Source organism: Marmota marmota, unplaced genomic scaffold (assembly GCF_001458135.2).
Source record: "Marmota marmota marmota unplaced genomic scaffold, marMar, whole genome shotgun sequence".
Classification (NCBI taxonomy): Eukaryota; Metazoa; Chordata; class Mammalia; order Rodentia; family Sciuridae; genus Marmota; species Marmota marmota.
In genome coordinates, this window is record NW_025999853.1 from 49,499,659 (window position 1) to 49,511,854 (window position 12,196).

General features: G+C 49.4%; 2 protein-coding genes across 5 annotated transcripts; both read right to left on the minus strand.

The window, feature by feature from the left end:
• Positions 1-500: 500 nt before the first annotated feature.
• On the minus strand, positions 501-4,647 carry Myl6 (myosin light chain 6). Of its 3 annotated transcripts, XM_015483233.2 has the most exons (8): positions 4,633-4,647; positions 3,595-3,645; positions 3,336-3,363; positions 2,326-2,469; positions 1,929-2,102; positions 1,757-1,834; positions 1,411-1,455; positions 501-691 (listed from the first exon to the last, which is right to left on the minus strand). In XM_015483233.2, the coding sequence occupies exons 2-7, from the start codon at positions 3,595-3,597 to the stop codon at positions 1,427-1,429; spliced, it is 456 nt and encodes a 151-aa protein (XP_015338719.1). In that variant the 5' UTR covers positions 3,598-3,645; positions 4,633-4,647; the 3' UTR covers positions 501-691; positions 1,411-1,426. The 3 variants fall into 3 exon arrangements, with proteins under 3 accessions (XP_015338719.1, XP_015338718.1, XP_048663534.1); XM_015483232.2 differs by lacking the exon at positions 1,411-1,455; XM_048807577.1 differs by lacking the exons at positions 1,411-1,455; positions 3,336-3,363; positions 3,595-3,645; positions 4,633-4,647 and adding an exon at positions 3,126-3,145.
• On the minus strand, positions 3,957-7,991 carry Myl6b (myosin light chain 6B). 2 transcript variants are annotated; one of them, XM_015483231.2, is made up of 8 exons: positions 7,857-7,991; positions 6,446-6,662; positions 5,726-5,753; positions 5,358-5,501; positions 4,869-5,042; positions 4,380-4,457; positions 4,203-4,240; positions 3,957-4,062 (listed from the first exon to the last, which is right to left on the minus strand). In XM_015483231.2, the coding sequence occupies exons 2-7, from the start codon at positions 6,614-6,616 to the stop codon at positions 4,212-4,214; spliced, it is 624 nt and encodes a 207-aa protein (XP_015338717.1). In that variant the 5' UTR covers positions 6,617-6,662; positions 7,857-7,991; the 3' UTR covers positions 3,957-4,062; positions 4,203-4,211. The 2 variants fall into 2 exon arrangements, with proteins under 2 accessions (XP_015338717.1, XP_048663512.1); XM_048807555.1 differs by having other exon boundaries at positions 6,446-6,643; positions 7,857-7,934.
• Positions 7,992-12,196: the final 4,205 nt, after the last annotated feature.

Below are 12,196 nucleotides of genomic sequence, written 5' to 3' on the forward strand. Positions count from 1 at the left end.
AAGCTTCATTCCTTCCCTTATTAGGGAGGAAGCAGTCTCTCACTTCTGTTGTTATTGGCCCCCAGCCCAGTGTGATGGACACGCTCAGGAAGTGCTAACATGGCTTGGCTTTAGCCCTAGTCAACAATCCCAGGCTCCTCCCACAAAAAGCCTTCCGTGCTTGGAAGGGTGGGGGATAGGTTTAAGGAGCCTGAAGGCTAGAAGATTCAGCCTGATATGGGATGGAACTGAAGGATTCCCTCCCCTGCCAGAAAAAAAAAAGGCAAAAAAAAAAGCCTTGGTCCAATAAGGATTTAGGGATCTACAGCTTTCCTGATCCCCAGGGGGGGTTGCCTTTGCAACATGCAACATTTCAATATCAGTACAAGGCTCTTTCCAACTTTCCCCCAAACTCTGGCCCACTGTTCTTGGGCTCTGGGCTCTCTGTCTCAGGGCAGAAATCATCACCATCTCACCTTTTCCCCATTTAACCCTGCTTAGGAAGAAAAGTAGAACTGAAATGTGGGCCAAAAAAACAGGTTTATTTGGTGAATGCTGATGGCAAACATCATCCATGAAAGACCAGGTGGGAAAGGTGTTTTGACAGGGGAGCCTAGGAAGCCTCCAGGGTCACCATACAAATACAGGGCAAGGCACAGGCTCAGGGAATACCAGCAATGTCCTCAGCCATTCAGCACCATCCGGACAAGCTCTGTGGAAATGAAAGGAGGGGTGAGCCCAGGTAACAGGGCTGGGGAGGGGTTACACCATGGACCAGGAGACTACAAGACCATGAAGGTAGCATGAGAGGGAGCATGCCCACAGCAACCAACCTTGGGGTCAGTTTGCAGAAAAGCCACCTTAAGTCTAACCAGTTCTCTCTGGCCCTGGCTCCCCTCCCACCAGCTGTTAGTCACCCACCCCACCTTGAGCAGCAAGAACACAGCAGAGGCAGAAAGGTTCTCAACTACACCTACAGCTACTATCAGCCACTGGAGGGAGGAGAGGATAGTTTTGGGTTAGGGTACCTCTAAGCTGCCCAGCAGAGGGATGGGGATAGGGCTGTTCAGCTATAGCAGCAGAATGGGGCAGGCAGCCTACCCACCTATGCCAATTCTCCATGCTCCAGGGCCAAAGGACTACCCGAAAGCAAGATTAGCTACAGGCTGGTATGAGTTCCCAGACACCAGTACCCAGGGCCCTATAAGCAAAACCTCAGACCATTCTAGGAGAGAGGTGGGAGGTACCATACCCCCAAGCTGCCTTCCTCTTTGAGGAATCCCTCCCCTCCCTAGCCAGCTCCATGCACAAACATGCCAGAAAGAAGTCAGATGGTAGTAGGGTAAGGGCAAGGGCTAGAGAGCAGTTTGGGAAGAAAAAGAAACACTGGGGGAGATCATCTACAGAAGGAGAGGCTGGGAGGAGCCGTACCCGCCCCACGGGCCCGTCACCCCGACAGGATATGCCTCACAAACGCTGCAGGAAGGAAGAGACATTAAATGGTGAAGACAAGACAGACATGGGGTGAAGGGTTCAGGCAGTGGGGAAACAGACATTCCATTTACTTCCCATTCCTTTGCCCTTCATTATCCCTTACTTTCCCGTTATCCCTGCCCCCGCCCCCTGCACAAACTCCCCACTCCTGGCTGGGCTGGGCCCTGCCTCTTGCCTCCTGGCTCTTTTTGGAGCCCAAATCCAGGGACAAGGAAAGCCCCAGAAGCTGTCCATAACATGCCCGCTATATGCTAACTGTGAAAGCCCCCAATTTACCCCTCACCTTCATAGTTGATACAACCATTGCTGTCCTCATGCCCTGCCACCAGCATCTCCACTTCTTCCTCTGTCATCTTCTCACCTACAGAGGGTGAAAGTACATTTTTGGATCTGGGTGGGAAGTGAAGTACCCCAGGGTGGCACCTTAGTTCCAGGACAAGGGCACAGGGCCTTACCCAGTGTGACAAGGACATGACGGATTTCAGCGCCCATGACAGTACCATTCCCTTCCTTGTCAAACACCCGAAGACCTTCAACATAATCTTCATAGGTTCCCTGGTCCTTGTTCTTGGCTACAGTCTGCAGCATGGGCAAGAAGTGCTCAAAGTCCAGCACCTTTACATTCATCTCTGCCATATGGGAAGTGGAAAAGTGTCAGCCAGAGAAGTCACAAAATTCCCCAGGAGAGGGAATTATGGGGGTCCACAACAGATGTTCCCATCCAAAGAGGAATTCTGTGGGATTTACTAATCAAGACAAGATTTGGTTGAGCCTGGGTCCTATGGCAATAAAGTTCAGCTGAAGTACTGTGGACCTACTACACCACACTGAATTGTTCATAAGGATGCTCACCATCACTCTTGGGGTTCCCCAGGACCTTGAGAACCTCGGCGTTGGTGGGGTTCTGGCCCAGAGCCCTCATCACATCCCCACACTGGCTGTACAGGATCTTGCCATCACCTGTTCGGTCAAACAGCTGGAAGGCCTCCTTGAATTCTGAGGATTCAAATGAACATGAGCACTTGGAATGAGGGGTCAGCTCAGATCCTACTTCAGAGATCTGCTGCCTGGTCAACTTTGATCACACTCTGGAAACCAGATACTACCCTGCTGCACTCACAAGTCAGCTAAGAACGATCTACTTCTCCCAACTCAAAATGTCCCAATTAAAAATACAGTCTTTCTCCTATCCCCACCTTGTCAGCACGGTAATATTATATATACACCCCCCTCTGCCTACAGCAGGTCAGGCCCAGCCTCTTCACTACTACTACACAGGGCAGGAATTTGCCACCGCCCCATCTGGGTCCAGACCTTATAAGGAAGTGAGAACAGTGGCCTGGGGTCATTCTAGCCTGCCACTTCCCACCCTTCCTCTACAAAGAGACCTTCCAGAGGGTGGAGCTGCAGTTAATCCTTAGCATACTCTCCCAGTCCCCAACTTCACAAAAATATTAGGTCACTCTTTGCAATCTTCACAAATCCAAGCTGGGAGAGGAGGACAGTTGCCAACAGGACAACAGAAGAAGCAGAAGTCACTGATTAAGGGACAGAGGAGCACAAACAGCTTAATACACCCTCCCCAAATCTCACATACATCAGGCATTAGGTAACTCAAGTTGTTTCACATACCCACAGCACCTAAAACTCACCCAGTGCTTGGGGCTCAGATCTAGAGTGGAAGGGGAAGGAAGAAAGAATGAGAAAAGAAAATGGAGGACGCAGGAGGAAGGGAGAAGGGAATCCAGGAGGTACTTTCCTGGGGAGTGCGAGAAAGATGACAGGTTGGGGTTAGAGGATAAGTGCCAGGGGGGTGTCCCTCTCCCTAAGGGCGACCTCAGTTGTGATCAGAGACTGCCTACCTGCGGTCTGATCCTCCGTGAAGTCACACTGCTCGGAGAAGAAGGGAGTGGTCAGCATCTGAATTCCAGTCCCACAAGCGAACATCCCAGTCCCACAAACTCCTGTTGTTCACGCTGGAGACTCTCTTCCCCGCAGGACTGGACCCTAAACTTTCCAACCCCATCGCCAACCTTTCAAGCCCTCAGGCCCCTTTTGCCCCCGACCCCTGCCTCCCCTCCTCGCCCCACATCCCGCTTATCCCCAGGCCTCGGGCCCCACCATCTTGACGGCTCAGCTCTGCGGGACCTTTTCCTGCAGTAATGGCTCCGACTCCAAGGCCAACCCTAGTCTTAGTACGTCCTAATGACGTCACCCTCCTCGAATTCAGCCAATAGGAACCCCGGGCCGGATTTATGCAGATGACAATGCTGCATCTGTAATGAGGTGGGCGGGCCGGCTGTGGTCCCTTCTGCGCTGCAGCCCTACCTGGGCGCAGAAGCCGCGCAAGGGGGTGGGGTGGAGTGCACAGTGTCCGCTTCTCCGAACACCCTAAAGATCCGAGGATGTCAGCTTTGGGAGAGGAGAGGGCCCACCCTTTACTCCTACCCCGTTCCTCTGAAGAAAACAAGTCTGAGACCAAGCAAGGAACCATGTCTTTATTTTGACACAATAGGTGGCCGCCTAGTGGCAGAAACGTGCCTCCGTCTGCCTGGGAGAGGGAAGGCAAGTGTCCGGGCCCCACAGGATCTGTGGAAAAAAATGAAAGTTGCCAAGCCCTGGCGCTTTCGCAGTGATTGGACAGGAAAACGCACTCCCCTGCTTTCGTGCTGGCCGAGGGAAGAGGAGTCTTGCCCCTCAAGCCGAGCTGGGGAGGCTGGAGGGCCTACCTGTAGAGCTCAGACACTTAGGATGTGCTTCAGGAAGGCTGCAGAGAGAGCAGGCAAGAAGGCTTCAGAAGCAGACCCTTGGATAATCCATCCAACTGTAGGTAATCCAGGATGCCCCGCTCCCACCGGGCACTCCTCTTCCACCCCTGGACCCTCTGCGCCTCTGACTACCCTTACCCTCATAGTTGATGCAGCCATTACTGTCCTCATGTCCTGCCAGAACCGTCTCCACCTCCTCCTCAGTCATCTTCTCTCCTGAATCCCAAACACAGCATTGGAGCCCCCTGCCTTTCCTCCCTCTCTTAACCAGGCCAGCTCTTCCCACCCTGCATCTTGCTTTCCATATCGCCAGCCTGAACACAGGGTCTAGGACCCAGTGAAACCTTTGACAGGAAATTGAAGCCCCAAGGATTGACTTAAATGGAATCACAGAGCACAAGTATTGCTTCCAAAGCTAGAACTTTAGGGCTTCCACCACATTCTCTTTCTGTCCCTTTTAGAAAGCATTTTAGTCTTGAGAAGTCCCTCAGATTCTGCCCTCATGGATTTGACCTTCTCAATCTACTGTCTATGACCTGCAAGATAATAATCCCCTCCCTGGCTCTGCCTAGCTTGCCAACCTTCTTACTGATCTACTCTCTCCTCAATTTCTGGTCCCTGCCTTACCCAGGGTGGTGAGGACATGTCTGAGCTCTGCGCCCATCACTTTGCCATTCCCCTCCTTGTCAAACACCCGAAGCCCTTCCAAGTAGTCCTCATATGTGCCTTGGTCCCGGTTCTTGGCCACTGCTTGGAGCATGGGCAGGAACGTCTCAAAGTCCACACGCCTGGTCTTCAGCTCTGGAGGTCAGAAAGAGGTGAGAGAGAGGTCATTGTGGTATCACCCAGGACCCAGCTCTCATCCCTACCACATCTTTCATCCCCTTCAGCATTCAGGATGTTTTTCTGCCCCTTTGTTTAAGTTTTTGAAGTCCTGAGGTCCACCCCAGCATTCTTTGTCACCTTACCAACATTCTACCATTGCAAATTGATGACTGAGTATGTAGCTCAGTGGTAGAATGCTTGGGTAGCATGAATAAGACCCTGGGTTTGATCCCCCAGAGGTCCTGCAAAAAAAAAAAAAAGAATACCCACTTGTTCCAAAGCTCCTCTTACCATCACTCTTGGGATTCCCCAGGACCTTGAGCACCTCAGCGTTAGTCGGGTTCTGACCCAGAGCCCTCATCACATCCCCACACTGGCTGTACAGGATCTTGCCATCACCTACTCGGTCAAACAGCTCAAAGGCCTCCTTGAACTCTGAGATGTAAGGAGGGATCAGTGTTGATCAGTGGTGCCCATTCCTCCACCCCCCCTCAAGGAAGGATCAGAAACGGTGTGGTAGACCTGGGTGCAACAAAGTTGGAAAAAGGACTAGTGTGGGAGGTTTCAAGGTCGGGACTGGAGTTATGGGAACAGAGAAGGGATCTGAGCAGGGTTGCTTGGGACTGGACAGTGGGCTAAAGGAACCAGCTTCTCCTCACCCTCCAGCTGGTCCTTGTTAAACTCGATCTGTGGAAGAAAAGAGCAGGTGAGGAGAGATGACAGGGTTTATTCAATCCCTCTCCAGCACTCCTCCCAACCAGCTGGCAGCCACTTCTGGGGAGGGGCCCAAAGGGACCAAGCTGGGAGCCCAGCCACCTCAGTCCCATTCCCAGCTCTGGGCCTTGGGAGAATCCCAAGAGGAGGAATTATAGTGGGGAGGGTTTCCTGGGAACAGGGTTAATCCCATGCCACCTGTTTCCCTCCCTCCACTGCCCTGGGCCCTGCATCCCTCACATAACTGGGGGCTGAACAAAGGCTAAATTTACCCCTGGCCCCCAGCTGTGATTGTCTAACAAGCCTGTCCTCTTCAGCCTCCCCTCCTGGGGTTCAAATCTGAGGCCTTTTGAATTGAATAGCCAGCCAGAAGCAGGCAGCAGCTCCTTGCTTTCACCTTGAAACTGTCCCCAGAACCCAGGTGTTCCCCACCTCACAGTCCCTGCCTCCACCAGGGGGTCAGCAAGTATGTACATATGGTACACATATGTCATAGGATAAAAGGACAGACGACAGTAAAGACAACAGCAGAATCATAAGCCCAATAGGGGACTGCAGGGAACCCCCAATCTCATTCATCCCTACCTTCTATGTACTCCCTAATCCTCTAGGCAGAATCAGACCCTGAATTACTCTCTCCACACTGTCGCTTTCTGGGGACTCACCACCACTTTGGAGAGATCCACAGGGGGCTCCTGGGTTTTCACAGGCGCCTGGGGAACAGCAGGCTCAGCCTTGGTCTTGGCTGGAGGGGCCCCTGCTGCTGGCTTGGCAGCAGGCTTAGAGATGGAGGGCCCTGCTGGTTTCTTCACGGGAACATCCTTCTTGGGAGGCATGATGTCCGGTGACCAAAGGACAGTGTGCTGATGGGGGCACCCATCTCTGTTTAAATAGCCAGGGAGTCTGGGATGTCAAGGGGCGGGGGCAGGGGCAGGGAGCCAGTTGGCGGTGGTGAGGGTGAGGTAGGAGAGATATGCCTGCCTGTCCTCACTCCCCTGGCCTACTATGGTTCAGAACTCCTGCCCCAAGGTTTTCTTTCCTCTGCCCACTCCTCCCTAAAAGATGACCAGAATATTGTTCCCTTTGGGGGCAGAGGGAGTAAGCCAGAGACTGCCCAGAATGAGGGAGTTAACCTCCGGGGTAAGGATAGGATGCTTGCCAGTGACACTGAGATAGGGGTGAAGCAAACAAGTGAAGCCAGAAGTTCTAGACTCTAGAAAGCTCAGGGAGGGGTGGGAGTCGGGGAGGCGGGAGAGCCTGGAGAGGTTTGTGTGAAGTGGGAACATTTAAAGGGTGATCTGGAAACAGTGAAAGGTGAAAAAACAAGCAGCCTGTCCAGCCCCCCTGACCATGAATGAGGGGCAGGGATAGCTGACCCCATAGTCTAATAATTCCCAGTACTTGTAGTCTCTGGGCCCCCCAGTCTAGGCCTGAAACTGTGCATAGTAATAGGGGAGTGTGAGGCTCTCCATTGTCTCCTGTATCTAGTACTGATTTAGGGGTGGGGGTACAGCTAAGAATCAGGTTTAACACCCACCACCCACACCCATACTTTCAAAGAAGGAATCTTCTTCCACAAGCCCACAATCATTCAAGTCAGACAAAAGGCAGGGTGCCTGCTGAAAATGGTGGCACCTGGGGGTAAGGGCCGCTCTAGGAGACAAAAGGCCTAGATTCTGTAATCCAAAAGGATATGGAAACTCCTATGGGCTCCATGAGTACTCATCCCTGACTCTGGCTCCAGGTTACAAAACCTTGCGGGGTGCGGGGTGGGGCAGAGAAGAAGGGACAAAGTGGGGGGTGTGAGGAAGGGGTGCTGGCCACTTTTGTTCTGGGAAAAAAGGAGAGGATTTAGGCAGCAATCTGAGGAAGAGAGTAGTGATTCCACTTGGGCCCTGGGGTTCAGATTGATGCTGGGTTCCCATTTGCAAAAAAGCCTCTGAATCTCATTACAGCAAATTGTCTTAATTTTGGAAAATAAGAAATCATTCCTCCCACAAATAATACATCCATCTTACGCACGCATATCCCTAAGCCTTAAAGGAAAGAAGCCCTCCCCAGTCCCCCAAAACTCACCCTGCAGGGTCCGGGTAAGGGGCGGGGACCGAAGGCAGCGCGGCTCCGGGCCCTGAAGGGTTAATTCCGTCAGCCGCGGAGCATGCCGGGAGTCGTAGTCCGCCCGCGGGCTCACGGGAAACTTTCCAACTCTGAAGTGACGCGAGGGTGTGGGCAGGGCATCCGGACCGCGACCGCAGTTAGTGACTCAGGCTCTGCGGAGCGGACTTATCTTGAGCAGTCCCCTCCCTTGACCCTAAAACGTTGCGGGGCTGCTCAGGATATCCGCTGTGCCTAGCCCTGTGGTGAGTTTAGAGCGGCAAGGGTGTTTTTCTGCATCTCACCAAAGGTGAGAGGACTCAAAACCAGAGGAAAAATTGCAGCCGGCGGTTTGAAGATCAGATAGCTGAAAGCACTGTCCCGCAGAGAGTAGCTGTGATGTCTTTCGCTTCCTCGAGCAATTTGATAGAGGGAAAACAGGCTAATTGTTGTGTGGCTTGGAGCAGTTAACTTTCAAAGTGTATTTTTATTTTTGAAATAAACTGGTCGCTGAGGTAAATGAGATTTACAGTTAAGCCCGGTCACCTTCCCTCAGACTCTCCGAATCGAAGCTTCTGCCTCTGCAGCCACTTTTGCACCATTCAGTGCCCTGGCGAGGCACCTCGCGCTGGAAGCCAGGGCTATGGGTATGCAAAGAGTGGCTCAGAATAGAAAACCGACCGGATCCCCAGAGTGAGGCCCAAGTGAACTTTATGGGCTGTAAGTGAAGTTTACTGGTTGGGGAAAGCTTCTCAGAAGAGTAGAAATGGAAGGGTTAGGGATATGGCTCAGAGGTCCTGGCTTCGATCCACCACCCCCCAAAAAAAGAAGAGTAGTAGAAAAGTTCTGTAGGACACAAATAACCTGATGAAGCCAGGCTGGGGCCAGAGGATGGCAGATTTAAGGCCAATCTGGAATGATATAGTTAGAAACCACTCTCGAGAGCTAAATTAGAGAAGCAGCATTGGTCCACTCTCATTAGAATCTGTAAAATAGAAGTTTTAAGAGAACCCATGTTTGGAGGGGCAACACCATAAGGGACTTGTGTCTTTCCAGGGGCTGGTGGGGCTCAAACCCAGGACCTCCTTCTTGCTAGGCATGTGCTGGACCACTGAACTACATAACCTGCCCAATTTATTTTTTCTTGTTTTGCAGTACTGGGGATTGAACTGAGCTACATCTCCAGCCCTTTTTATGTATTATTTTTAAAATTTTTGAGATAGGGTCTGGCTAAGTTGCTGAGACTGGACTTGGATCATGCCATCCTCCTACCTCAGCTCCCTCTCCCCCAGTCTCTGAGATTACAGACAGGTGTCACCACACCTGGCTTCTGTCCAATTTCAAAGATGTGGGTCTACCTATTTTTTTTTTTTTTTTTTTTTTTTTACTTACCCTCCTTTCCTCTAGCTGTGGTCCACTTTAGGCATTTGCCTAGTATGAGATTTATGGCCTCAGTGGACTTGCTACAATTTTCTGTTTGCTTTATAGAGAAGTAGTGCAAGGAGAAGAGACAAAGACCATTGACAAATAGATTGAAAAACTATCCTCGTGTGTGCACGTGTGCACGTGTACACACATGCACACACCATTCCTGCTTTTTTTCATTTTTAAATTTTTGAGACAGAGTCTCACTACATTGCCCAGGTTGCCCTCGAACTTTCCATCCTCCTGCCTCAGCCTCTCAAGTAACTAGCTGGGATCACAGGTGGGTACCACCATGCCCAGCTCAAGTTATATTTATAGACCTGTACTAGATGCAAAATATAAACAGAAAAAATAGTTTTATGGTAAGTAAAGCTAGCTTCATATTTGTAATGTTCTTTACTAGTAGTTCACAGATTTAGCTACTTTTCAGAATCTCCTAGGAATTTGTAAGCAGACAGACTTCCAGACTCTCTCCTCTGAATTTCTAGGGAGTGGAAATGTTTTTGTGGGGTGTGTGTGGGTATGTGGGTGTGTGCACAGTGATTGAGTGCCCCTGGTGATTGATTATCTTTTTTTGATAAAGATTTAATCCTGAGGCTAGGTATAGGTGAGAGAGAGCTTCCCTAGCATGTGCAAGACCCTGGGTTCAAAACCCATCACTACACAAAAATAAATAGAATCACTCTTTAGTGTCTCACAAAAGCACTCCTTTTTTGTAACAGCCACACCTACCAGCTTGCAGTATTTCATACATGTCCTGTGTCCTCATTGCTCAGGTTCCCTTTCTATTATGATCCTATACACCTCCCCATCCCCACACATATGGTATATCCAGGGCCAGGCAGAACCAAGCACATATTAAGTTCTGAAATATTTGTAGAAAGAATGCATATCTCAGTGAAGGGGAAGAGTCAAGGATGGACACCCATACTACTAAGTCAATAGGAAGGTACGTTGGAGATTAAAGGGATTGAGAAAGTTCCCATTATTGAACTCTTTATTTTTACTTTGAAATGGAAAGTGAGCCAGGTGTGGTGGCACACATCTGTAATCCTAGCAACTCAGGAGGCTGAGGCAGGAGGATCACAAGTTCAAAGCCCGCCTCAGCAACTTAAGGCCATAAGCAACTTAGTGAGACCCTGTGTCAAAATAAAAAATAAAAGGGCTGAGGATGTATGTGACTCAATGGTTAAATGCCCCTGGGTTCAATCCCTAGTATCAAAAAGAAAAAGAAATAAAAGGTGAAATGATTTGATTTGCTAAGAGAAGTAGGAGATAAGTTGAGAAAGTAGTAAAGATTTGAGGTAGGTATTGTAAAAAATGGGAAATGACTTATTTGTTTAGTAAACATTTACCAAGTGCTAAGCACTTGTACTAAGCACTTGTACTTCATGCTGAGTAGCATGAAGAGTAGTTGCAATGGAAAATCATGAATTTGCTTTTTTTTTGGGGGGGGTGGTTTTGGGGGGTTAAACCCAGAGCCTTGCACATGCTAAGCAAGCGCTCTCTCACCAAGCTCCATCCCTAGCCTGTAATTCCTGCCCATGAATTTGGAATAGTGCCAGTATATAAGGTGCTAAGTTCCTTCTTCCAGCAGCACTTTGCCATGTGCACAATTGAGCCAGATAAAAGAGTCAACTGGAATGGTCAGATCTTGGCATTTTATGGAATAGGGACAATGGATGAACATGAGATAAAGGGAGTTGAGATTCTAGGTAAAAATAGGGTTTATGGTCTAGGCCCCAAAGAGAAGGAATAAGTATAGAGGAGTGGGCTGTTAGATTGAGAGAATATAGAGAGTCATTACAGGCAGAAATTTCAGTGAGGTTGAATAAGTAAGATAGTTGAGCCTGGTGCAGTTGTACACGCATATAATCCAGGCTACTGGGGAGGCTGAGGCAGGAAGATGGCAAGTTCTAGACTAACCTCAGCAATTTAGTGGGACATGGCCTCAAAATGAAAAATAAAAGGGGCTGGGAATGTAGCTCAGCAATAGAGCATCCCTGATTCAATTCCTGATACCACTTTAAAAAAATGAGATAGTTGAAGACATTAGTGTTGTAGTGAAGAAAATAGTGCATTTGAGATTAAAATTTTGAAGAATATAGTGGAAGCCAGGAACCAGGGTGAATGGCTATGGGTAGAGATGATTGAGAGATGAATGGGGTGAAGGTTATTAGTTTTTTTTGTTTGGTACCTGGGGTGCTTAACCCCTGAGTCACATCCCCAGCCCTTTTTATTTTTTATTTTGAGACAGGATCTCACTAAGTTGCTTAGGGCCTCGCTAAATTGCTGTGAGGCTGTCTTTGAACTTGTGATCCTCCTGCCACAGCCTCTTGAGCTGTTGGGATTACAGACGTGCACAGCCACACCCACACGGTCATTAGTTTTGATAAAATCCGTTAGTGTTCTTTCAATTGAGAGTTTCAAAAATCTGGCTAAACAATAAGGGGATTTATTGGCTTATGTAATTGAAAAGTCAAGAATCGGGTAGGCTTTAGATTTATTTTGACCCAGGAATTCACAACAAAACAAAGGGATTCATTCTTTAATACTCTTGGCTCCCTCCTCCATGTGTCAAGAGAATGAACTTCTCAGTTCCTCCAGCACTTATTTTTTATTTTGAGACAGAGTCTTGTTAATTTTCCCAGGCTGGCCTCAAATGTGAGAATGAACTTCTTCTGACCATTGGAATAAATTCCTGGATTTTACCTTGACTGGACCCACTTGGAAAAATGCCCATTTACCCTTGAACTAATTGCTCTGGCAGGATATGTTTTGATTGGCTTAGGCATGGCTTATTGCCCACCCCTGTAGCAAGGTAGATGGTGTGTTCTTCTGATTCACTTAGGCCACTTAAGGTGTGTCCCTGACACTGGAGGTAGATTGGGGTCAAT

Bases quoted from the DNA above. Each gene is read 5' to 3' on its own strand.
- Myl6 (XM_015483232.2), bottom strand. The intron at 2,470-3,335 runs GTAGGCAGTCTC...TTGAATCCTCAG, and splicing joins CACGGAGGATCAGACCGCAG to AATTCAAGGAGGCCTTCCAG. The intron at 692-1,756 runs GTGAGGGGTAAA...TCATTTCCACAG, and splicing joins TGGTTGTATCAACTATGAAG to AGCTTGTCCGGATGGTGCTG.
- Myl6b (XM_015483231.2), bottom strand. From the start codon at position 6,616: ATGCCTCCCAAGAAGGATGTTCCCGTGAAGAAACCAGCAGGGCCCTCC. The intron at 5,502-5,725 runs GTGAGGAGAAGC...CTTACATCTCAG, and splicing joins TAACAAGGACCAGCTGGAGG to AGTTCAAGGAGGCCTTTGAG. The intron at 4,241-4,379 runs GTAAGGGTAGTC...CTCTCTCTGCAG, and splicing joins TGGCTGCATCAACTATGAGG to CCTTCCTGAAGCACATCCTA.